We start from the raw sequence: 23,971 nt of genomic DNA on the forward strand, positions 1-23,971 counted from the left end.
TTTTTCTGTCGGCATGGAAGATTGAGAAAGAAAAATGTGTTTTTTTTTCCAAGAAATTGGGTAAAGCCTCTAGAAAGCATCCCCAGTACGAGCAAGGAAAGCAGGGAGAAATTATCTTTGAATAGCTGCAGCAATGGCTTTCATGTTGTTGATTTTGATTTTGGTCAAAGATTAATTAAAGAAATTTGAAGTTAGCCAATGTTATTTAAGCTTATATGATTTATCGAAAGAAGAGGAGAAAAGAGGTGCGGCTAGGTAGAAGAGAGGTTTAATTTTATAATTTTAAGTGTTTTTTTAGTTATTAATTAAAATATTATGAAAATTCGGTAAATGATCTGAATTTCTTATTGATTTTCTTACACATATATAAAGGATTATAAATTTATAGAATATAGAATATAAACTACAAATTTTAATAGAATAAAAATAAAGTAAAAAAATGAAATAATTTTTCTTAAAAAAACTTGGCAACTAGTCGAGGAAGGGCGAGTATACTGTGGTTTTTTAAAATAACACAACCATATTTCAGTGCTAACTAGTATATTTTACCGAGTTTCACTCGGTTGGATTATTATTTTTTTAATTTTAAAAAAATATTGAGTATGAATATTTTTATTTGCAGTGACATTAAATCTAATTAAACAATTTGATTTTGAAATTTATCAATTTGATTTCTTGTCTACCTCGAGTTTCAAATTAAATCGTGTAGAAACTAATTCAAAATAAATTTTTAATTTAATTTAATGAGTGTGAGGATTACTTAAATAATTGATAAAAACATGACATAACTTTTTAAAAAAAACTATAAGGCAATATTTTTTAATATTGAGACGATGCTAGATTAGATTGATCTTGGCCACCTTGTGACTTGGGTTATAAACTTTAATAGGTTTAATAACTTTGTTACTTTTATAAATTATTTTTATTTAATTTTACGATAATATTAGATACTTTCAAAATCGAACATCAACCCTAAAAAGACATTTATTTGAAATTGTTATAATTCCATAGAAAATAAAACATAAATTTAATTTCTCAATCCAATTCAATATTGAATAAGAATGAAATAAAAATAAACAATTAGAAGAATTAAAGGACCGAAAACTAAAAAAAAACATATAAGGTTTGATGAGTAACCCCATGAAACCTGTGAATTGGATAACTCAGTTCAACATATCAAACCCGCAAACCAGGTAATGGATTTCATTAGGATTAATAACTTGTTTTTTTTTTCTTTCTAAACTATTGTTCATTTAACTATATGATAAAAAAATAGACGATCAAAAAATCGAGTATCAAACCAATATCGAGACTTTTTTTTAAGATTATGATAACCTAATAGAAAACAAAATGAAACTCAATTCTCAGTCTAATATCAAATGATAAAAGTGAAAAAAAAAAATTATAAAAAAAGAAGCAGTTCAACTCGCCATACACGTCAACGAGCTCATAAACTCTTCTAAAATTTAATAGCATGTTTTTTTTCCTGAAACTATTTTTTTAACCATATGATTAAAAGAAAAATACAAGATCATATAATTGAGTTCAATTAGAAAATAAAAATAAAAATAAAAATAAAAGTACCTCATTAAACTTGCAAACATGGGCAACCAGAGTTATCTATTCAAACTTGCTAACTGAGTTATTGACTCCATAAAATTTTAATACCCTAGTTTTTTTAAAAAAAATTATATTTTATTTAACTATTTTTTTTTTAAATAGACCATATCGCGATGCTATGATATTTTTTTTATACCAACCTAATGTTGAGATAATTTTTTGATACAACAATAAATATATAAAGACAAATTAAAATAAATTATCCACTCTAAATCCTCTATAAACACGACAAAAAAAAATATAACTAAAGAGAAAAAAATAGACTAAATGCGAAAAAAAAACGAATATTGTGAATTACTATTGTAATCTATAATGTTAATGGGTGCGGAAAAATAATATTTCCCCCACGTCTTTAAATTTATTTATAATTTATAATAATGTTTCTTTAAAAAAAAATATCATAGTTTATGGAAGATTTTTACTGTCTGTTTTTTTTTAAAAAAATCTTTTTATGGTGGCGCTAATTCCTCAAAACTTTTCTACACCAATGTTAGTTTAGAAAAAAACACCCTAAAATTAATGTTTGAGTCCTTATAAAAGATTCAATGTCCTATTTTGTTCAGATTATTTATTCTAAGTTGGACAATAATGCTTTTTCATAAGTTAATATTATTTTCTAGTTAGAAATTGATCTATAAAAGTGTGGAGGTTGACCCCATGTTATTTGTTTGATTTGATGAGTTTAAAAATAATAAATAAAAATATAATTTGATTTACAAAAATTCAAAACATCATTTTAAAAAAATAATAATATTGAAATGACAACATATTTTATCAATTCAGACCAACCTAGATTGACCTTGTCAAATCTGTAACCTAGATTATGAGACCATAATAACCCCATATAAAATAAATTAAAACAAATTATAAAACTGTTTCCAAATTAACTCAATATTGAAAAAATAAAATTGAAAAAAATTAATTAAAAATTATTTTTTTACCCTTAATTAACTTGCTAAATCCGTAAATCGGGTCATGAGATTAGAATAACCTCATAAAAAATACACCAAAAAAATGACTAGAGTCAACTCAGGTTAACCTGCCAAACCCGCAACCAAGTTCATGAAATTATGATAACCTTATAGAAAATAAATTAAAATAAATTATAAATTTTAATTCTCAATAAACTCATTGTTAAATGTTGAAAATGAAAAAAAAAAATCAATTTAAAAACAAGACATGATAAAACAACACGCGTCTACCTAGGTTATCTTGCAAAACATGTTACTTGAATCATAAAACCAAGATAACGTCATAGAAAGACAAACCAAAATAAATAATGAAGCCTAATTTATAATCATCCCAATACTAAATGATGAAATTAAAAAAAAAACCATTTAAAAAAAAAAAAACTCTAGTCAATTGGGTTAATTCACCAAATTCACGACTTGAGTCATATGACCGAGATAGCCTTATAGAAAGCAAACAAAAAAAATCATGAAGCCTAATTCTCAAACAATCCAAATGTTGAAAGTTGAAATAAAAATCTTGTCAATTAAAAAAAAAACTTGAGTCAAACCCGTGACACAAGTTATAAGACCAAGCTAACCATGTATAAAACAAACTACAATAAATCATGAAGCCTTATCTCAAAAAACTAAATATTGAAGTATAAAATTAGAGAAAGAAATATATATTTAAAAGAAAAAAACTATTGAAATGAATAATGTTTTGTGAGGTGGTGAACAATAAAATCGCCACCTCTTTTAGTTTTATACTGGTTATATGACTCGTGCTCCACCATGAGTAAGATATCTCCTATAAAACAAATTTGTATATGTAGGTTTTTTTTGACATATTTTTGTAGCTAATTTTTTTTTAAGTACAAATAAAAAAGTTTATGCATACATGTGATAGAATAAATTGAAAATATATTTTTTAAAAAAATTAATGATCAATATATTGAAATTTATGAACCTTATAAAATGTGAGTTCTCATTTAAATAAAGAAACCAATATATTAGAGAATCAATATAATGCCAAAGATTTTACATAAAAAATAATAATGTTAGGCCTCTTTATAAAGTATACAAGTGTCCTACTTGTAATACAATTTTACCTAAATGAGAAGACGTAGGGTGGAACTGAATAAATTAGAACATAGCAAGCTTCCAAGTTCTTTGGGTCTAAAACACCTTCCAACAAGGAATGATATAAAACATTATCCACGACATAAATCATTAAATTAAAACTCAATGATGAGATGACAAGTTGGATGGTGATCACCAACATCTCTTAAACTTGGAAACAAGGTAACCAACCATGGCCTGAAGAAGTAAATGCATTGGTTAAACATTTTAATCAGCTAAATATCAATTATTTAGTGGCCACAAACCTTGTCAAAAGGTTTTCTAGTTTGATTTTCATTCTTTTCAAAGATAGGAAACAATAAAGAAGCTAACGACTTGATTAATTAAGGTTAGGATATAAAATGACCTTTAATCATCATGGTATCATCCTTGTAAAAATTGTCGATCAATCAGTTATTATCCATATCCAATAAAGAAGTAATGATGCATACTGTAATATATATTCTATGGTTGAAACATATAAAACAATGATGATAATATTAAATTGATTCTTGTATTGGGGATGCAATGAAAGATAGGATTCCTAAGGAAACTAAATGATCGATATGGAAATCATAAGCATGAAGCTGCTTTATATATGTATTATCTATACTTTGGGTTTGATAATTAAGCTATTGTTGAGTATAACTTTTTTTTTTTTGCTCCATTTCAGTATGAAAATGATAGGGAAATATGATTTCATTTGTTTAAAATTTAAGAAATATTATGGGCATTGTTTAAAATAAAAATAAAAAAAAATAAAAATTTTCATGTTATCCAAATAAGAAGTATAGTTTTTTGCAACCAAATAGAAAAATAAAAACTAAAATTGATCATGAACAATGGAATTGACTATGCTTAAAAAGTCCCAATTGATCAAGAAACAAAGAAGTAGTTAATTAGATGGTCAAGAGTTAAGTCAATCAAAGGAAACGATCTATCATAGTAGCAATAGTTCATGTAATTGAATATAAGGTTTAATCCTATTCAAAATGAGAGTTCTCAACATAATTAATGCTCTATATTATTTATGATTCACATAATTATTAGTAAGGAAATATGATAGAGTTTATTTTTGTATTAAGACTTATCATGTATATGAATGAGTTTATTTAGAATTAAATTTAAGTATTTACATGAAATTCTTTCATATAACAAAATAAATAGACCATACTAGTTACATAATGTATTTATAGTTATATTTTTCCCGCTTCTTTATTTTCACGCACTATCTCTTATTATGTGTAAACCTTTCCTTTTCCTATAGAGCAAATAAACCTTTTACTCAAGGTTTGAGGTTTTGGATCCTTATGTTTTGGTTGATTTGCAAGATTTCTACTATATTCTCTCATGATTAAGTTCATATTGTGTAGTTTCTTCTCCTTAGTAGATATAAACTAACATATATTAACATATTGATAAGATAAATATTTGAGAGATCAACACACCTAAAACGTAATCTATTTAGACTTTTACCGATGCTTACCTCTTCGACATACTCATTGCTAGCTATTTATACCATGTCTCTTACTACTTGTACTTGCTTTACTTAGTTAGTGTGACATTACTTTTACATGTCATAACACTAGCTCTTGTACTTTGATTGGACAATTGATCAATCATCGACTTGTTCTTAATAACTCTAACATATAATGCCTAAGACTTATGATTATTTTAACATATTTTTGGAATGTTATTTAAGTTAATTCATAATTAATTTGTCACGTGCAATGCATATAATCTTGAATTTTGACATAAAATGTTATAAACATATCAATATAGTACATTGACTAGATGATTGGTTGTGCTATGTTATATCAAGGTAACCTCATCAAAAGAGAACTTAATAAAACTATGATGCTCAATTACGAAATAACTCAATGTTGAAGGAAAAAACTGAAAAAAAAAATATTTTAAAAAAAAAAAAAAAAAAACCCAATTAAAACCAGTTTAACTTGGTAATCTCGTGAACATGATCATAAGATTAAGATAATTCCATAGAAAAAAAGTAAAAAAAATATGAAGATTAACTCTCAATTAATCAAATGTTTGAAAATAAAATTCTAAAAAAAATCAAATGTTGAAGGATCTTATTTGATAACAAAGTAAAAATTAAATGAGAATGTAATAACTTAATAGAAAGCAAAAGGAAGAAAAAAAAATCAAGCTTAATTTTTAGCAAATAAAATATTAAAGGGAGAAATTGAAGAAAAAAAATAAATAAAAATGTCAAAAAAACCCAATCCAATTATACACGAGTTAGCATGCAAAATCTATGATCTAGCAAGTTGTTCAGGTGTTAAGACAATTATAACACCTAAGAGGGGATGAATTAGGTATATCACTAGTATTAACAAATTAATTGAAATAAACACAATAATCAACAATATAATTAAAGTGCCTAAAATAAAGAGATAAAGAAAAGAATTTGCAAACTTGTTTTTAACATGGTTTGACAAGCATATATCCACACTTCAAGTACCAAACTGCACTTGAGTATTGTATTCATTCACTAGTCTAAATTTAGGAGTATAATAGTCACTTGATAAAGCAACATCAAGATTTTCCCCACTTGAAGATATGTCCTCTTCAAGATTTTCTCCACTTGAAAATATATCATATTCAAGATGTTTCCATAGTGAAATCACCTCACTAATACTAAAATTTTTTACCTAACTTTCAAATGTTTACAATGTTAATTTTGTTATTATAATTAACTCTTTCAATAGAGTAGATAATACAATTGAAAGATCTAATATCTTTATATCTCATAAGATAACACTTATATAATTTGAAAGTGTTTTGGTGTAGTGAGAATAAGATTAAGTACTTTTGTGCTAGATTATAAAGGTTTAAAACTCCAATTAGAGTATAATTAACGATTCATGTTTTATAGTGTTTTTGCATTTATATTAGCTTGTATATGATATATGTTTGGAATCCCTCCTTAATTTTACAATTGGACGACCAATATATATATGTTTATAAGAAAAACTAGTTGTTTATAACCGTTATAATCATACTAACGACTAAAATAGTTGACCGATTCAAATTAGTCAAGCTAATCAGTCGATTGATTTTTGTAGAATTTCCAGGTGTTCATTATTGATGAATAAATGGTTGATTGATTCATTTAATTATATCAAACGGTTGACTAGTTCATACAGAATTTTAATTTTAACAATTTAACCTTGGTGAATTCTTAGAATCGTCTATCTTAGATTATATCAGATTATATACCAATTCTTTAATGAATGCATAATAAGGAGTGTGAATTCATTTTAATTATGCTATAAAGTAGGATATAAAAATTGACATTTAGCACTTTAAATGAATATTTAATCCAAGTCTTCACTTTGTTTCCTTCTTGGATTTCTTGATCACGAAATCCATTACGCTTGTTTATATGTTCTTTGAATAAATCTGTTTAAAAACTTATTTCTCAACAAGGTATATTACTCGTTCATTTTTCATTTTATTGTTATCATAAAAATATATAAAAACATGAATATTTGACCTAGAGGTCAACATGGTTATGATACTGGGGTAACCTTGTTAAAAGCAAATTGAGTAAAATTATGAAACCTAATTATCAAATAACTCAATGTTAAAGGGCGAGATTAAAATCATTTTTTTTTAAAAAAATCATAGTCAATTCAGGTGAACTCGTTAACCTCACGATCATGAGCTTAAGTTTACAAGAGTAATTTTGTTATCATAATTAACTCTCTCGATATAATAGATAATATAGTTGAAAGATCTAATATCTCTATATCTCACAAGATAGCATTTATAAGATTTGAAGATATTTAAGTGTAACGAGAATGATATTGAATACTTTTGTGCTATTATAAAGGTTTAATAACACCACTTATATTAGCTTTAGCTTGTATATGAGTATATGATATATGTTTGGAATCCCTCATTAATTTTGCAATTAGATAAGCAACACATACACACACACTAGTTGTTTATAGCTGTTATAATCACACAAACGATCAAAACGATCGAATGGTTCAAATTAATCATATGATCAGTTCAACTTAGTTCAATCTAATCAGATGATCGGTTCTTGCAGAATTCCTAAGTGTTCATCACTGATGAATAAATGGTTGACTGATTCATTTAGTCATATCAAATAGTTGACTAGTTCATATAGAATTCCAGTTTTAATAGATTTACCTTGATGAATTCTTATAACTATCTATCTTAGATTATATCATATTATATATCAATCCGTTAATGCATACATTGTGAAGAGTGTGAATTCATTTTAACTCTGTTACCATGTAGGATATAAAAATTGACGTTGAGCACTTTAAATGAATACTTAATCTAAGTCTTCACTTTGTTTTTTTCTTGGAGTTCTTGATTACGAAATCCATTATGCTTTGTTGATATGTTTTTTTAATAAACCTATTTAAAATTTATTCTCAACAAGGTATATTATTAGTCCATTTTTATTTTATTGTTATCATCAAAATATATAAAAACATGAATATTTGACCTTAATGTCAACATGATCGTCATACCAGGGTAACCTTGTTAAAAGTAAATTGAGTAAAATTACGAAGCTGAATTATCGAAAAATTCAATGTTAAAGGATGAGATTGAAAAAAATTTAATTTCTTAAAAGGAAAAAAAAATCATAGTCAATCCAGGTTAGCTTCCTAATGTCATGACCATGTGTTGGGACTCGGACCAAGCCCCTTTTGGATCTACCCACAAACCTAAACCCAACCCGCTTAGGTCCGTACAAGGGCCCTAACCCATCCCCCAACCCCAAACCCCCTTGGGGCTTGCCCAAGGACTCATGTTTAATGGGTCTTGCCTCATAATCCAATTCACCCTGTGTACTTGTCAGGATCCAAATAATTTGTGTTATAAATATTTTTTTTATTTTTTAATATAATAATTTTTGTTATAAATATTATTATTTGTATTATAAATATTATTGTTTTTATTACTCAAGGCCCAACTTAGAAAAAGTTTTGACTCATGTTTAATGGGTCTTGCCTCATAATCCAATTCACCTATATACTTGTTAGGATCTAAATAATTTATGTTATAAATATTTTTTTTATTTTTTAATATAATAATTTTTGTTATAAATATTATTATTTTTATTATAAATATTATTATTTTTATTATTACTCAAAGTATTGATATAAAAATATATTATTATTTGTGTTATAAATATTTTTAAATTCTTAATATAATTATTTGTGTTATAAATATAATTATTTTTTTGTTATAATTCTAAATATTCATATAAAAAAATAGTATTATTTGTATTATTAAATATTATTAGTTTTATTATAATTAATATTATTAATAAAATAATTAATAAATTATTATTAATATTAAAAAATATTATTTTTATATTATTTTTCATAATATTTTTTTATAAAAATAAAAAATGATTTTTTATGTTGAATGAAAAACTGAGTTATTTTTGTTAAATGAGGGCCTACTCACTCCATTTAAAAAAAAAAAAAAAAAACAAATTGTTTAGTTCCATGTACAGAAATAAAATGGGTCTCCCTGCGTAAACCCCTTCGGCCTCGTTAAAAAAGAAAAACCCGTGTTGCCTTATCCCTTTCCTAAAGCCCCGACCACTGGAGCAACTCCCCACACTTGCGAACGCGTAACAAACCGGCGCTAAACCCCTCAAACTAAAACTCTAGAATTCTTGAAAGTGTCACTCGCAATCCCATGAAAAAGAAAATCCTCCTTTGAACTTTATCAACTGATATAATTTATTTCATTTATGTGCTACCTACTAGAGAAGGAACAGTCACAGTCACGGTGATGGCTTCTCTATCAGCAATTTGGCTTTATCATGGTGGGTTTCTGCTTCATTATTATTCAAATTCAGTCAAACATATTGTGTTCTTCTTCAATATATGTAGAACTTTGAGAATAATTTTTTGTTTTTTTGGGTTCTTGCGTTTAGCAGATAGAGGATTGAGGGGCAGTATTTCTGCTGATAGCTTTGTTAATGGGAAGCCTCGTTTCAATCATCTTTTCCAGGTTTAGCTTTTCTTTCTTTTGTTTTGTTTGTTAATGCAAATGTATTGTTAACTGTTTGAACTCTACATTTTGAGTTTCTGGGTTTGATTAACAATAGAAGGAATGTTGATGACGTGGGCTGTCGTCTCAAGCTTGAAAATTAGTCTACTGAAAGCGCAGGAACCTTCTTTATTTCTGATTTAAAGAAGGGCCAATAATAAATGTGCTGTTGCTGCTGGATACCTTTTTGCTTCAAAGTTCAGCGAAGAGTCTAAGTTTTCTAATCTTGTAGCAAATATTGAAGCGTTGAGTGAGTTTTCCAAGGAAATGCCTACACCTGAGAGTTGTAGCAAATATAATGCAAATAGCGCTAGTCTTTATTCGATGAATAGACTAACTGTAATATGTTTAGGAGGATTTGTCTAATGTTAGACTCCAAATCTTCATAGTTTAGAGATACTTCATTCAATCTCATCTGCCATTTACTGATGGTACATGGAATAATTTCGATTAACAATTGCCATGCAGACGCCATTTATAGGCTCTTTTCCAGCTGGAACATTGGAAGTTCGTAAGGCTCCGTCACTGCCTTGTATAAAGTGTGAGAAGAAGGATGAGAACGTTGAGCATGTATATGTTGAGCTTCCTCCCTACCATAGCTATATGGACTCAACATCTGGGCAGCTTGAACCGGCATCTGGTGCTCGTGCTAGTATTCCGGACCAGGAATACTGGCCAGAAGGCACTGCTGATAGAGTTAGGGCTGCCAGGGCTCCTGAACCAACAGGATTGTCTGCAGGATCTCCATCATATGGCAAAAAGCCTGGAAGCAGGAGGAAAAAGTATAAAGCTTCAGTGGCTGCTCCTGAATCTTCTGAAGCAAGCATAGAATTCAGTGATTCAGAGGCACTTGAAAGCTATGAGGAAATGAAAGAGGAACCTAAAGATGACTCATCTGACTATGTAATATATGATATAGAACCTGAGGAAGAAGAAACCGGATATGAGTTAGACAAGAAACTGGGGCGTCCCCATCCCTTTATTGATCCAAAAGTGAAGAAGCCAATCGAGGGGATTCTTCCACAGGAAGAATTATGGTGGAACTGGCGAAAGCCAGAGAATGAACAATGGTCCAGATGGCAAAGGAGGAAGCCTGATGTTGAAACGGTTAGTATGCCAATTATAGCAAAAGTCAACGAGTGACTTTAACTGAACCTTCTTTTTTTTATGATGATTGCATTTTGTTATGCTAACAAAGCAGTTGCTGTACCTTTGTTCCCAATGGGTCTGGACAAACTTGACATGTTGTCCTCCACCCTTCTATTCATTTTAATGTAAAAATGGTGTTGATGCAAGAAAGTATTAGTTTTGAAACATGCAATTCGATATTATTTGACTAAAATGTGAGAAGTCTTGAAGTATCATATCAAAAAATATTCAGTGACATTGGTTTTTTTAGCTAGCCTTTCTGGCCCCTGTTCGTTCATGGGTCTTGGAACTCTGTTCTGCATGTTTAATTGTGTTGCATGAGCTTAAATGGTGGAGTAGGGCATGCTATACTTAGAGAAACACTCTCCTCTTTGGTTTCTCATTAAGTAAAAAGTCTTTTTGGTAAAAAAAAAGTGTCCCTGGTAGATTTTAGTGTTTGGGGTCTAAAGTGAATAGTCATGGGGTATTTTGTAAGCATGGAAAAATTGTGATTTCAGCGTGTTCCTGTGAAACAGGGTTATTCTACTAATTTTCAGAATTATTTTAAGGCCTAGTCATATTTAGGAAGTTGTTATCTTAGTCTTTACACAAGCGGCACCATTCAGTTTGCACCATAATTATACTTTAGACAAGCAACATCATTGTCAACTCATTCATTACAGTTCAAACCACACTGCCTTTCTTGTTGTTGCTTGCTCAGACTTCAGATTGAGCAAATTCAATTGCTGCTGAGTGTCTTTCTTGTTTTGGTTTCTTCAAGATCGATTGCTTTGGTTATATTATTTGTAAGATTCTCGCATGCCATTTGACCTATTGAAGAGGATGTGTTACACCATGAAATATTTAGTGACTGGAGATATTTAGAGTGTAAATTTGGACTGGAGTTAGCTTTCGTTCAATTTCAATATGTGAAGCATGCTATTCCAGCTTATTTGCACTTAAAAAGTACCCGTGCTTATTAAAAATTGCTGTAAGATGGATATTCGATTCACATACATGTGTAAGTTATGAGTGTACTATGATAATGTGAGCCTTATTGATACTATCTATCCTCCAAAACAAAAATTCAGATTATCACATCGTGCAGCTAATCAAGTTCCATTGACTAGGAACACAAAGTCCTCGAGAGTTGGTGAAATATTGGAAACCAAAGTCCAAATTTCACAAACCATTTATTCTGAACTTAGAAAAAAAACTAGATGAAATCAATGCTAAGCTTGACAGGTTAATAATAGACATTGGGCGTTTTATGACGCTAGAGATAACTTTAGATATTGTAGAATCGCAAGAGGAAAATTTTTTAGTCTTACCTAGGAGTAATATTTATTATGTAGTAGTTAAATTAGGATTCTAGTTTCCTCCGGGAGTTAAAGACTTGTTAGGTTTTGTTATTTTACTTCGTTTGATGCTTATAAATAAGCACCCATGAATTCAGTATAGGATCATTGAATTATTGATTGAATAAAATGAGCCAGTTTTCTTCAAGATTGTCAGTGGTTATACATCGCTTAGCTTAGCACAAACCATTCCTAGGACAAAAATCCCAAATGTGTCCTGCATCAATGAAATATTAAACCATGTGATGTATTAATTCAGAAACCCATTCTTGTTTTTAAGTATCTTTCCAATGACCGCCTCAAGCATGGTGCAGGTTTTTCTCAAAGCAATGGCTGAAACTGGGCAGGTGAAGCTTTATGGTAAGGAGCCAACATTAACGGAGACTTCTCTTTACAGAGCTAGAAAACATCTTTACAAGGAAGAACGGTAGAATATTGATCTCTATTTGAACCTGTCATTTTGTGTTTCTCTATGTAATTCTGTATCTTATTGAGGGAAATGTATTTTTTTTTAAAAAAAAAATTGTTGGCTTATGTCACTTGCAATTTGTGTAGACTTGAAGCTGAACAAAAGAGACTGGAAAGGATAGGTCCAATGGCATACTACTCAGAATGGGTGAAAGCATGGAAGAGAGACACTTCACAAGAAGCTATTCAGAAGCATTTTGAAGAGACCGGTGAAGATGAAAACGCTCAACTAATTGCAATGTTTTGCCATCAAACGGATAGAGAATTTCGCATAATGATGGGGACTGATGTTCGTATTCGTAGAGATCCTTTAGCAATGCGAATGCGAGAGGATCAAATAAAGCAAAGTATCTAATCTAAAGCTGATAAGTTTGTGCTTATCTATCTTTTAATTTTTATCACAGTAATTTATCTTCTTGATCTAGATGTGAAAATTATTTGTTTGTGTGCACATTTCTCCATGATGTATAGTGAGGGAGGAAAGCAAAAGAAATGCATAGAAAACCTAGAAATCCACCAAGTAATCCTTGAGATCCACAGGAGGTTTTCTTGAACCGAATCAACATGGAAATTAGGATTCTTGAAATCCACAAGGATAAAGAATCTCCAAGTTACTCAACTTTAATCCAAGAAATGTCTTTCTCTAACCACAAAAAAATGTACTTGTACAGGCATAGCGAAACCCCAAAAATCAATGCTAAAATAGGAAATAAAACTAAAAAAACTAACATAAAAATAAATTCTAAGCTGGTCCTTAAACAATAATAAAACTAAATTTCTATAAATTGGTTTTTCAGCACTTTTTTTTTTTCTACCATCAAGTGACCTTTTCCTTTTCTGATTTTAATTTTAATTTTTCTATCTAAGCAAAAGGTTGAAGAAATGTCCATCCTTAATATTGATGGATTCTTTCTATTTAAAATCAGCTTGTATGTCCTTCAGATTGGCTGCATAATGGACCTACACATTCATGTATGTGCTGTTCTATTATTCGTAATGCTTTGCTTGTTCTATTACCTAAATTGATAGTATTACTTGAACTAGGAACACCCACTGTCCACTCCACAGAGTCGTTCATTGACTATTTCTGATTTTTGTTTTTTTTTGGAAAAGCACTTTTGCATTCCTGCATTTATCATGACCTTATAAAGCAAGGCTGCTTCTTATCTTCTTTTCCTACCTAAATTATCAGGTTTTATTGTATGTTAATAAAGCAATTTGATGGAAGAAAGGTGAATTAATCCTTTGTTAGGCTATCAAACTTTCTTTGCTGTGCTGTAGCAGTTGATAATTCTATTGGCTTTTGCAGTTTGGGGTGGAGATCCTGTTTACCCTACCATCAACTACATTCAAGATCCAAATGAAATTATTGATTACAGGGGTCCAGATTTTCATGAACCAACACCCAATATGCTGGATTACCTGAAAGAAGTTAGTATTCTAACCAAATTAAATTATATAATCACGTTACAAAAATGTTTGTAGTCAAGCATTTATCGATGATTTCAATGGCTTTAGTGTATGTTTTGAACTCAAAATTGGTTTATAAGTGGTGTTGAGTAAGTTTTTACTTTTAGAGGCCACAGTACAAAGCTTATGGTTTGTTTAGCTGTGAGATGATTGGATGATATCATCCAATGGATAATTGAATTAACTTGCTACCATCAAAACTGTTTGTGGTTCCTCTCTAATTTTATATCTCTGTTCCTTTTCTTTCATGAAGACTGCAGCTAATAGACTCATCTTACTCATTTTTTTTAACCCATGAATGCTTATTCATAAATGACACTGAGTTTTGGAGTTGGGTTTGCCAACCTAACAGATGAACTTGACCTTGAACCATTTGAGGTTTATGGTTCTACACGAGATATTTTGAAGTCTGCTAAGCAACAATAAAAGTGAATGGAAAGGCACTTACGGATATGAATTACGACTTTAGATTAGGCTTTGTTGTTTGCTTTCATTTTAATTCTATCAAGATTTCCAATTTAAATCAAGGTGGTGTCTACAAGAGGAACAAAACAAGGTTGCATTGTGCATATAGGAACTCAAACCCCACTGGATGGAGTCCCTCTCATGATGATCTTGGCTTTTTATTCTCAAGTTTGCCCAAGATGTTTAATATTCTTTTTGATGTATTTAAATTTTAATTTCCATAAAGCAAGTGGAATTCTTCTTTGTTTTAGGTGATGCCTGTGATTATTACGGCAGTTTGTCAAATGCTGACTTTGTTTTCCTAACCTTGATCAGCATGGAAAAATCATATCTAGGAAGGAGCTTGAAAAAATTCTGGCAAAAGAGAAGACAGAACAACTCGAGGTAATTAACAGAGAGCTGAACTTGCTATATTATCTTTTCTGCCAATCATTTTCTTTTTTCCATGATGAAATATTCTTTTCCATGCTTCATTGCTTAATGATGCGATATTTGTAATAATATCACATGATCTTTTTCTCACCCCCCAAATTTACTATGAACTTGCTGTCTTCTCAGTCTTTAATTTCTATCCAAAAAAATAAAAACTAAAGTCATGGAAATTAAAATGCTTGCAGAGTTTTCATATATTTATATATTTGAGAAGGAAAGGCCTTATTTTAATTTTTTTTTCTTTTCGTGTTTTGTTCTTTTGATTTATAAGAACTTGCTCAAAGTAAAAAACAAACTTTTTTTTTTAATTGTCAGACTAGCATTATTTTTGAAAATAAACATTTTGTGCAGTGTTTCTATTTGGTTCATTGAACAAATTAACATTGTTTTCAAATAAAAAATAAGAGCCCTCTTGAATTAGAACACACACTTCTCAAAATTAAGAAAATGTTATTTTCCTCAATTTTTAACATGAAGTTAATGATAATTGCTACTTTACCTATGACATGCTGTTTGTATGATTGTTGTGTTTATATTGTAAAATTATTAAAAAAAAAGGCATTACTAAAAATTTGTCCAGTGTTTCTAATTGATTCATGACAGTGATAGCTACACCCAAACCATAATTTAAAACCCTGAAATCAACTAGGATGTATTGAAAATGTGGGTAGATTGTAGACAAGTAAACTATTTTCACCATAAGCAGTTTGCACTGCTGCACATAAAAAGCAAGGTGTCAACATAAAAACACTCAGCTTCTAATATCTACTTATTGAGGCCAATCAGAAGCTTCTGTTGTAACCCCTGTAGATTCTTGAGGAGACTACTAAAAACAAGAACTTTTATTGAACTTTAACAAATTTAAAACAGAAGTTTATTTAGATCAACATATTGAGTTCAAAATCAAATCACAACTAATGAGGTCATAGTTTTAAGATAGAATAGATTGTGCATGAACAGGAGCTTTTGAAAGAAAAGAGAAAATACGTATAAAATGTTTGGAAAGGTTGATGTCAGACATGATAGTAGAGAGAGTAGAAAGAAGTAGAATTCCCTATAGGAGAGGGAAAAATAGAGAGAAGAAAGAAACCATATAGAAGAGGGTAGATCTGTATAGAAGTGGGCTGATGGATTGAAAGAAAACCCTGTAGGGGTTCAAATATACAGAAGAAACATAGCTCTGAAATTTTAATTAATCATCAACGTTATATCCCTCTTCTGTAAAGAAAAAATGGTGTGTATATAGACACTAAAAAACCCTAATATCCTAAACTAAATAGGAAATAAGAATCCTCATAAAATATTATTTTTTAATAATAATAATCAAAACAAAATCATAAAATTCTACCTGCATAATAATAAAATCTTGAACATAAAAAACTACAAACAAACAAGTGAAGTTTAAAGTTCCTATACTGCATCAAGTTTTTTATACAGTTTTGTATTTTTGTTTACAAATTTGTATAATAAATTAATCTTTGTGTAAATAAGGATTGCATGGTCTACAATTACTTTCTTTTCTTCATTTTCTTTTAAAGAATCAGATCAGATCATAATTAAAATATATAATTTGGATTACAAACAAAACCATCTCTCTTAAGGAGTAGACCTAACTGAACTGCCCTAATACAATTTGGTCTAGTTTTGATTGACAGTTTACTATGAACAATGATAACTCAATAGATTTTTGAACTTTCCATTCTTTGTTAAACCTTATATGGGATAATGTTATTCTCTATTATAACTTAGTTTGTTGGGACAAACACTTATCTCTGAGATTGTTTTCCTTTTCTTTTGCTTTTTTTTTTTTTATTTGATTTGTCTTTCTGTTTGTTTTGGTTTCTGCCATCACATCTTTCATGTCTTTCCTGTTATTTTCCACTGTAGTTGTCCTTAGATTTTTCTAGACATAGATAGATGGATGAACCATTTAGTGTTAGTAGTGGTACTTGTCATGGCCTGTTAGTAGTGGTACTTGTCATGGCCTGATAAGCGAGCAATTGACTGGAATGCAAATAGGATGATCCCAAGGTCCACCTTGTCCACGCAAGCCTCCAACCTAACAAAATGTGTAGCAATAATAGTGTAAAACTTATTGTTCAGTATCAACTTTACGTACTAACTTTAATAAGTGATCATTTACAGAATATTCAAAACAAACTCAGAACTTGATACAGGCATAGAGCTCTAGTTAAACAGATTTGCAAGCCTAAATGAAAATATATAAATCAAATAGGTGCAAATAAGCATACATGAGGAATGAGCTTTCGGGATACCAACTCAAGCATATGGCAAACTTCTTTTACGCAGATGGAACTCGACTGCTAGTGCATGCTACTACCTGAAAAGTTAATATAGATAAAGGGTGTGTTTTATATTACTGAATAAATGATACAAAATATTTGACTGACTCATTTGCAAAAATATCCATATCCTGTAATGCCTAGTTTAAGAGTATTCTTTCTTGTTATACTTGTGTTCTTGTTGGAGCTCCATATATCAGAAAGTCAAATGCAGGGAGAGGAAAGTAAACACCTGTGATCAGGACATGAGAGATCTTGTATGCATACACCCTAATCCATGTGAAAAATCAAAACTTGAGCTCGAGTCTTGGAGTGTTGAAGTAGAATAGACTCCTTAAACTTGAATTATGGTTTGATCATTGAACTGAAGTTTAAACTTGATAGTGCTTTCTCCTCTTTGTTGCTAGGAATCAATCGCAAAGAAAATTTAGATTAGTCTGGACCATGGAGCAATACTTGCAGTTATAATTTTGGTTGTGGTGCTATAAACCATCGCACTAGTTTTGCCTTTTTGGTTTTTGCTCTAGGTTTTTTGCTAGCTCTTTAGGAACTTCATTTCACAGTTCTCATTGTATAGCTTATATACTAGCTGCTTTAATTTTCTGCAAGCAGAACTTGGTAACGTGCTTCTTGTTGAGGCCTCTATTTTGACTTTTCCTTTTTCTGCCTTTTGTTTTCAGCTCTATGTTCTCATTTTTCAGCATGCAGTGCAAACTGCCATGTGTGTTGTATCGACAACTCCACTTGCTCGTTTAGCTTTTCAACCTGAGTTTGGCTAATCTATAGAATGTGCAACCCCTAGATGCTTTTTGGCTGACTGTTTTAGGGTTGAAGTCTGCTCTTTTGACTCTTTTGGTGATTGGTTTTCCATTTGGAAACATAATTTTTTTTCCATGAGTTGCTAGAGCATCAACTCACCTTCCATCTCTCACAAGCCCTACTTATAATCAGTTACTATGTTCCTATAATATTTCTTCTTTTCATGAATATTATGTAAAAACCTAAGCTCTTATACAATTTGATGCATTACAGAATACTAAGTGATTAGATTTGTGTTAGAGGTCAGGTTGTTTTGGGATCCAGTAATTGAATTTCTGATCTGAAAAATATAAAAGCAATCAACAATTAGACAGAGCTACTATCATCACTCCAGTTAAGTCAGAATTACTTCGGACGGAGAAATATTCACACATTCTTTGTTTATATCAGTCAAATGCAGGAAATAAACTATTCATTCTATTGATATTCTGAAATATTCCAAGTATAGGTTATATCCATATTTATATGTATGAAATATTTGCAGTCACAATTAGACTTTGGCTGCTAATACCCTATTTTCCTATTTGAAATAGGAAAAACCTAAATTGGAAACTCCAGTTTTCCTAATTAGCAGATATATATTTTCTCTACATGTAGCTAGAAAAATATTCATGTTTGGTGGAAAATACTGAAATTATAAGTTTACTATTGTTTATGTGTTTACTCAAAATAAGTTTCAGTGTTCTTTTGGACAACTGCATCTAATTCTTCCCAAGGAAAGAGTACTAGATTTTGGCTGCTTTTAATATTGACTCATCATCATTTAATTCTTGATCAAAAAAGCAGATGACAGACATTGATGAAGCTATGGCACGAGCAGTTGACATTGGTGAAAATGATGTGAGTTTCGTGTCCCCTGCAATTTTTACCATCATCTGTTTCATACATCCACATATACCACAAATTTATCATGCTGTACATTTTAATTAAACGTACCTGTTTCATGTGTAATGACATCTTTCTGTTCATGCCTGCAATAGGGCGAGGGAGAGGATAGTGAGGTTGATGGAGAAGAAGAGGAAGAGGAAGAAGAAGACGAAAAAATTACACGAAATTGGAGTGTTTATAAAACTACTCCCCAGGCTCGAAAATCAAAGGTGATGGTGCATCTTTCTAAATTATGTCTAATGCCTTGCCTCATCTGATACAGGCACATGCATGCAAACACACAGTGCTGCAGCACCAAAGCTGTTGCTATGATATTCATCTCCTGCTTCTGAAGCATTCTTGTGTTGTCTGCTCTAGATTGTTTAAAATGGAAATATTTTCGTACCATAGCCTATTTCATTTGAAGTGGAAAAAAGGCATAACCTTGACAGAATTTGCAAGAATATAGATAGATTTTTTAATTCCTTCATTTTAGTAAAGACATGTTCTAAGTACTTGTATTCTTCGAAATCCTAGAATTCCACTGTATTAGAGGCGAGGATTTTTCCTTTGTCAGGATTTTCGGAATTGAGAAGTTTTGCACCTCTAGCATCTTACATGTATATACCAGCTCCTACACTTTTCAAGCCCCTGACAAGAATCATGTCCTTGATTTCCTTGAACCTGCAGGATAAACCTAAAAAAGAGGGCCCGTTGAGTCTTGAAGAGGCAATTGATGATTCTGAGAACTTAACTGATTTCCTCATGGACTTCGAACAAGATGAGTGATTATTGCTTGGCCTTCAAAACAACAAAGTTTCTCAGCTCATTTGATTGAAACAGACATGTGGTGAGATAATTGAAACTCAGAATACAGTTCATTGTTAATTGGGGGTCTTTCAGCAGCTAATATGAGTATCAATTGCAGCTTAAGGTACCATTTTTGTTCTTTTTGAGATGTATGCTGAGCTTTCTTTTAAGAACTTATGATGAATGTGCATTTTCCCTTAGGTATGGAAAATTTTGATATAAATGGGTAGCAATGTAATTTACCTTTTCTCTTTCCTGATTAATGTGCATTTGCCCTTAGCTATGGAAAAATTTGACTTTTTTTAGGGAACCATATAAAATTGTGATGCAAGGGCAAGGGATGGTGGACCTAAGTTAGGTTTGGGATTTCCTGGTTTTGTGCTTATATAAAGTGTAAGTGAAAGAGGAGAGATAAGCAATGAAATGTGTGCTAGACCTCTTTTAGTTTTAGTTGTTTGCTAGATAGTGGTTCCTGTTATTCTGCAGATTGGATTAATTTGTTTCTAACATTTTTAAAGAAGCAAGAAAAAATTTGATACTTGGATAATTGATTTGATTGGGTTGAATAAGTTTGATTAATTTAATAACATGATAAAAAAAAAAGGCATGAACAGTAATAAAACGAACAAAATAAACTTGGCAATTATTAGCTGCCAATATCATACTCATAAAAATTTAAATAAAAAACTCGTTAGAGATTCATCATTTTTTTATCATTAACATTGCCCTACCAATAATAAGAGATCACCAAGATAATTTTAAAGTCACTGCAAAAGATTGGAACAATGACCTAGAAAATAAACCAAATAAAATATTCATGAAGTGAATATATTCATCTTTGTATTTAATTAATTAATTTAACTTAATTTAATTTAATTAAAAAATAAAATTTCTTTTAAAAAAAACTAAATTTAACAAAGAATGATAAATAAATAAAAAAAATCTGAAATAACCTTGGTCATTTAAGAAATTAGTGAAAACTTCTATAGAAAAAAATAAAGTAAAAAAAAATGGTTGCTTTAAAAAATTTGGAAAGTTAAACACAAAAATCAAAGAAAGAAAAAGGAAAAAAAAAACAAGAGAAAAGATCATCGGTGCTAAACTAGAGGTTAATAAACCATATATGTCACATAGGAATAGAGGGACTGCTAAGACAATTACAACACCTTTGTGGAAGGTGAATTTTGGCATTCAAAAGACCCCCCCTTCAAGAGACACCCCATGCGCCTCCCAAAGCACACGCCATCTACATTTGTTTTTAAATGATATTTTTATATTTATTAAAGTACTAAATTACCTCTTAATCAAATTGAGTATTACTAAGAAACTAGAGTGAAAATATGAAAAAGTTCATAGCCACTAGTTAAATAATTTTTTCTTTGAATGATAGTTTAATTATTTTATTGTGTTTTAAAAAGTTAAAATATAAAAAAGTTCATGGACGTCAGTTAAATTATTTTTCTTTTAAGGGTAATTTAATTGTTTTATAATACTTTAAGAATGTGAAAAGACCAAGCTACCACGAATCAATCTAAAATGATAAATGGATTTTGTAAAAAAAACTGCATTACCTTTAATAACTAGTTCAAAGATCTTCTCTTGAAAGGGAAAATTCATCATTTTATTATTCTAATTCATGAGAGACTAACAACAATTTTTTTTTTTTTAATATTTCAATCATAAAATCTCATTTCCCCCCTCATGAGTTAAGCTCCTTATATTGCAAAAAGTTCAATTTGGTTCTTAAAGTTTTCGAAGAAGTTCAATTAGTCCTTAAACTTTTTGATTTGTATATTTTGTCCCTATAATTTTAGATGTTTATGTTATCGTCTTAAATCTCATTTTCTCACGTTTCAATTCCTAGATGTTGCAAAAAGTTAAATTTATTCCGTGAAAATTTTATTAAGGTTAAATTTGGTCCTTAAAATTTTTTATTTTTACATTTTTGGTCATTGTAGTTTTAGATGTGTATGATTTGATTTTAAAACTTTGTTTTTCTCGTATTTAAGTCTCTAAATGTTGAGAGGGAGAGAGAAAAGTACCAGCAAAGAAATGAGAGGAAGATTTTGGCTAGTCACATTCTACCAATAAAAAGATATGTTTTTATTAAAATAATAATAAAAAATAAGTTGAATGAATAAGAAAAAAAAAGGGTTTTTGATTAAAAAAATAATTTTTTTGTCCATGAATTTAAATTATTAGAATTATTCTGAATATTTATTTTAATTATCTTAAGTTTTTATTCAAACAATCATGTTAATAAAAAAAAATGTTTCATCAAAATAAGAAAAAGATATATAAATAATAAATAAGGATTTTGACCAAAGATAGATAAAATGTTTCATGAATTTAAATGCTTTGATATTTATTTTGATTGGTGTAGAGTTAATAAAAAAATCACTTTTAAAATGATTTTATTATTTTCACCTTTTTTTTCCATAATTTATTGTACTTATATTATTGTTAGCTAGTGGGCTTTATATGGCTTACACTTATAAAATATTTGTCTAGGTAAGATCAACTTCATGTTTTAGTTATTTTTAGATTTATTATATTAAGTTGAGAAACTTTATGATGCACATGGAATAATTAGTAGTATTTTATTAGTTACTTTCATCTTAATTTTTAAACTTAACTAGATGATTCACGTATAGAAATAACCAAGTCAAGAGTAGAAAGGGTTGATCTAGGTCAATCCTGAAAACTAAAGAAAAAACATTATAAATTATGAAGAAACATAGTTTCTAAAAGTAAAATGCATTAAAAATCTTTAGTAAAAAACCTTCTCATATCAAAGCCACTAAATACAATATTATATCTATGGCTCAAAGAAGTTTTAAAGAGGAAACAATATGTTTCAAGTTTTGAAGAGGCCATCTTCAAAACTTGAATATGCTTTTCTAAAATAGTTGTTGGAAAGAATGATGAAGATGGAAAAAAGCCACTTTTAAAATGGTTTATAGTTTCTATTTTGTTTTCGTAAATTAGAGATTTTTTATCTTATTCATATTCAAAATTATATAATTAAAAAAGAAAGTTAATTCTGGTTAGATCATCTAGATTTGTTGAGTCACTCGAGCTTATTAGTCAATTTGACATGTTATTTGGGTCTAAATTGAGGGTATTTTCATAACGAACTTTCATGGGCCCAAACTTGACTAAACGCTTGCCAAACAAGCTCTAATATCAATCTATAAACGTGTGGTGAGGCATTCATGATTCCTTTATGCTTGTTTTAGCCAATTTTGTAACTTTCAATTTCAGAATCTAAGATTTTCGTAATTTGTTGGATCCCATGGAGTAACGCGATAGCTACAAAATGAGCTAAGATTGTGTTTGTTCAATAATTAAAAACTAGTTTTTAATGCTAAACGTACCTTATGAAGTCTAATATAATTAAAATAGTTTAAGGAGGAGGCCTGTCTAAATTGAAGCATAGGTCGATTAAAAATAATATTATTGATAATTAAATAAAAAAATAGATGTTTAGTAAAAGTATAGAAAGTATGTACAATGGACCTTTGAAATTTAAATCAATGATGAAATGATATCAAAAATATATTTTGGACCCAACTAAATAATTATTCGTGTTATATTATGCGTTAGATTAATTTTTTATTGAATGTTAAAAAAATTCAAGTATTATTGTTTTGTTTTTTTAAAAAAAATATAAACAATATAGGATTAACTTGATTTGATTTAGTTGATTTTACATATTCCAATATAATTAAATAATTTATAATTTGACTAAAAATATCAAAATAATATATTTTTTAAAAATACTAAAAAATATATTAGAGTAATTCAAATTTACTCAAATCAACTTAAATTAATTTAATTAAAGCTTGATATGAGCTAAGCATATTGAAAATTAAACCCAACCGAGCCAACTTTATTTGATGTAATCTCTCCTTATTACAAGGCAACCTTTGGTAGAGTGCCACTTCAGTGAAAAGATAGACCAAATTACAGGATAAAATCTAATCTAGTAGTTGTTCTTGAATTGATACCATGGACTGCAAAGACGGACACCTCAGCTAGAGAAAGTACTTTTGGTCTTTGAAAGTGAATTTTTCTTACGGGAAGAGAT

The 23,971-nt window shown here is 29.5% G+C and overlaps 1 protein-coding gene across 4 annotated transcripts; it reads left to right on the forward strand.

Annotated features, from left to right (window-relative positions):
* Nucleotides 1–9,217: 9,217 nt before the first annotated feature.
* Nucleotides 9,218–20,137, forward strand: LOC118056822 (protein PLASTID TRANSCRIPTIONALLY ACTIVE 12, chloroplastic). Of its 4 annotated transcripts, none has more exons than XM_073404403.1 (10): nucleotides 9,218–9,534; nucleotides 9,646–9,722; nucleotides 10,230–10,868; nucleotides 12,562–12,674; nucleotides 12,803–13,062; nucleotides 14,025–14,146; nucleotides 14,966–15,034; nucleotides 18,988–19,044; nucleotides 19,185–19,301; nucleotides 19,762–20,137. In XM_073404403.1, exons 1-10 carry the CDS (start codon nucleotides 9,501–9,503, stop codon nucleotides 19,858–19,860), a joined length of 1,587 nt encoding a protein of 528 aa, XP_073260504.1. In that variant the 5' UTR covers nucleotides 9,218–9,500; the 3' UTR covers nucleotides 19,861–20,137. The 4 variants fall into 4 exon arrangements, with proteins under 4 accessions (XP_073260504.1, XP_073260508.1, XP_073260509.1 ...); XM_073404407.1 differs by having other exon boundaries at nucleotides 9,649–9,722; XM_035069186.2 differs by having other exon boundaries at nucleotides 9,221–9,534; nucleotides 18,991–19,044.
* The last annotated feature ends 3,834 nt before the right edge of the window (nucleotides 20,138–23,971 follow it).

Source organism: Populus alba, chromosome 1 (assembly GCF_005239225.2).
Source record: "Populus alba chromosome 1, ASM523922v2, whole genome shotgun sequence".
NCBI lineage: Eukaryota > Viridiplantae > Streptophyta > Magnoliopsida > Malpighiales > Salicaceae > Populus > Populus alba.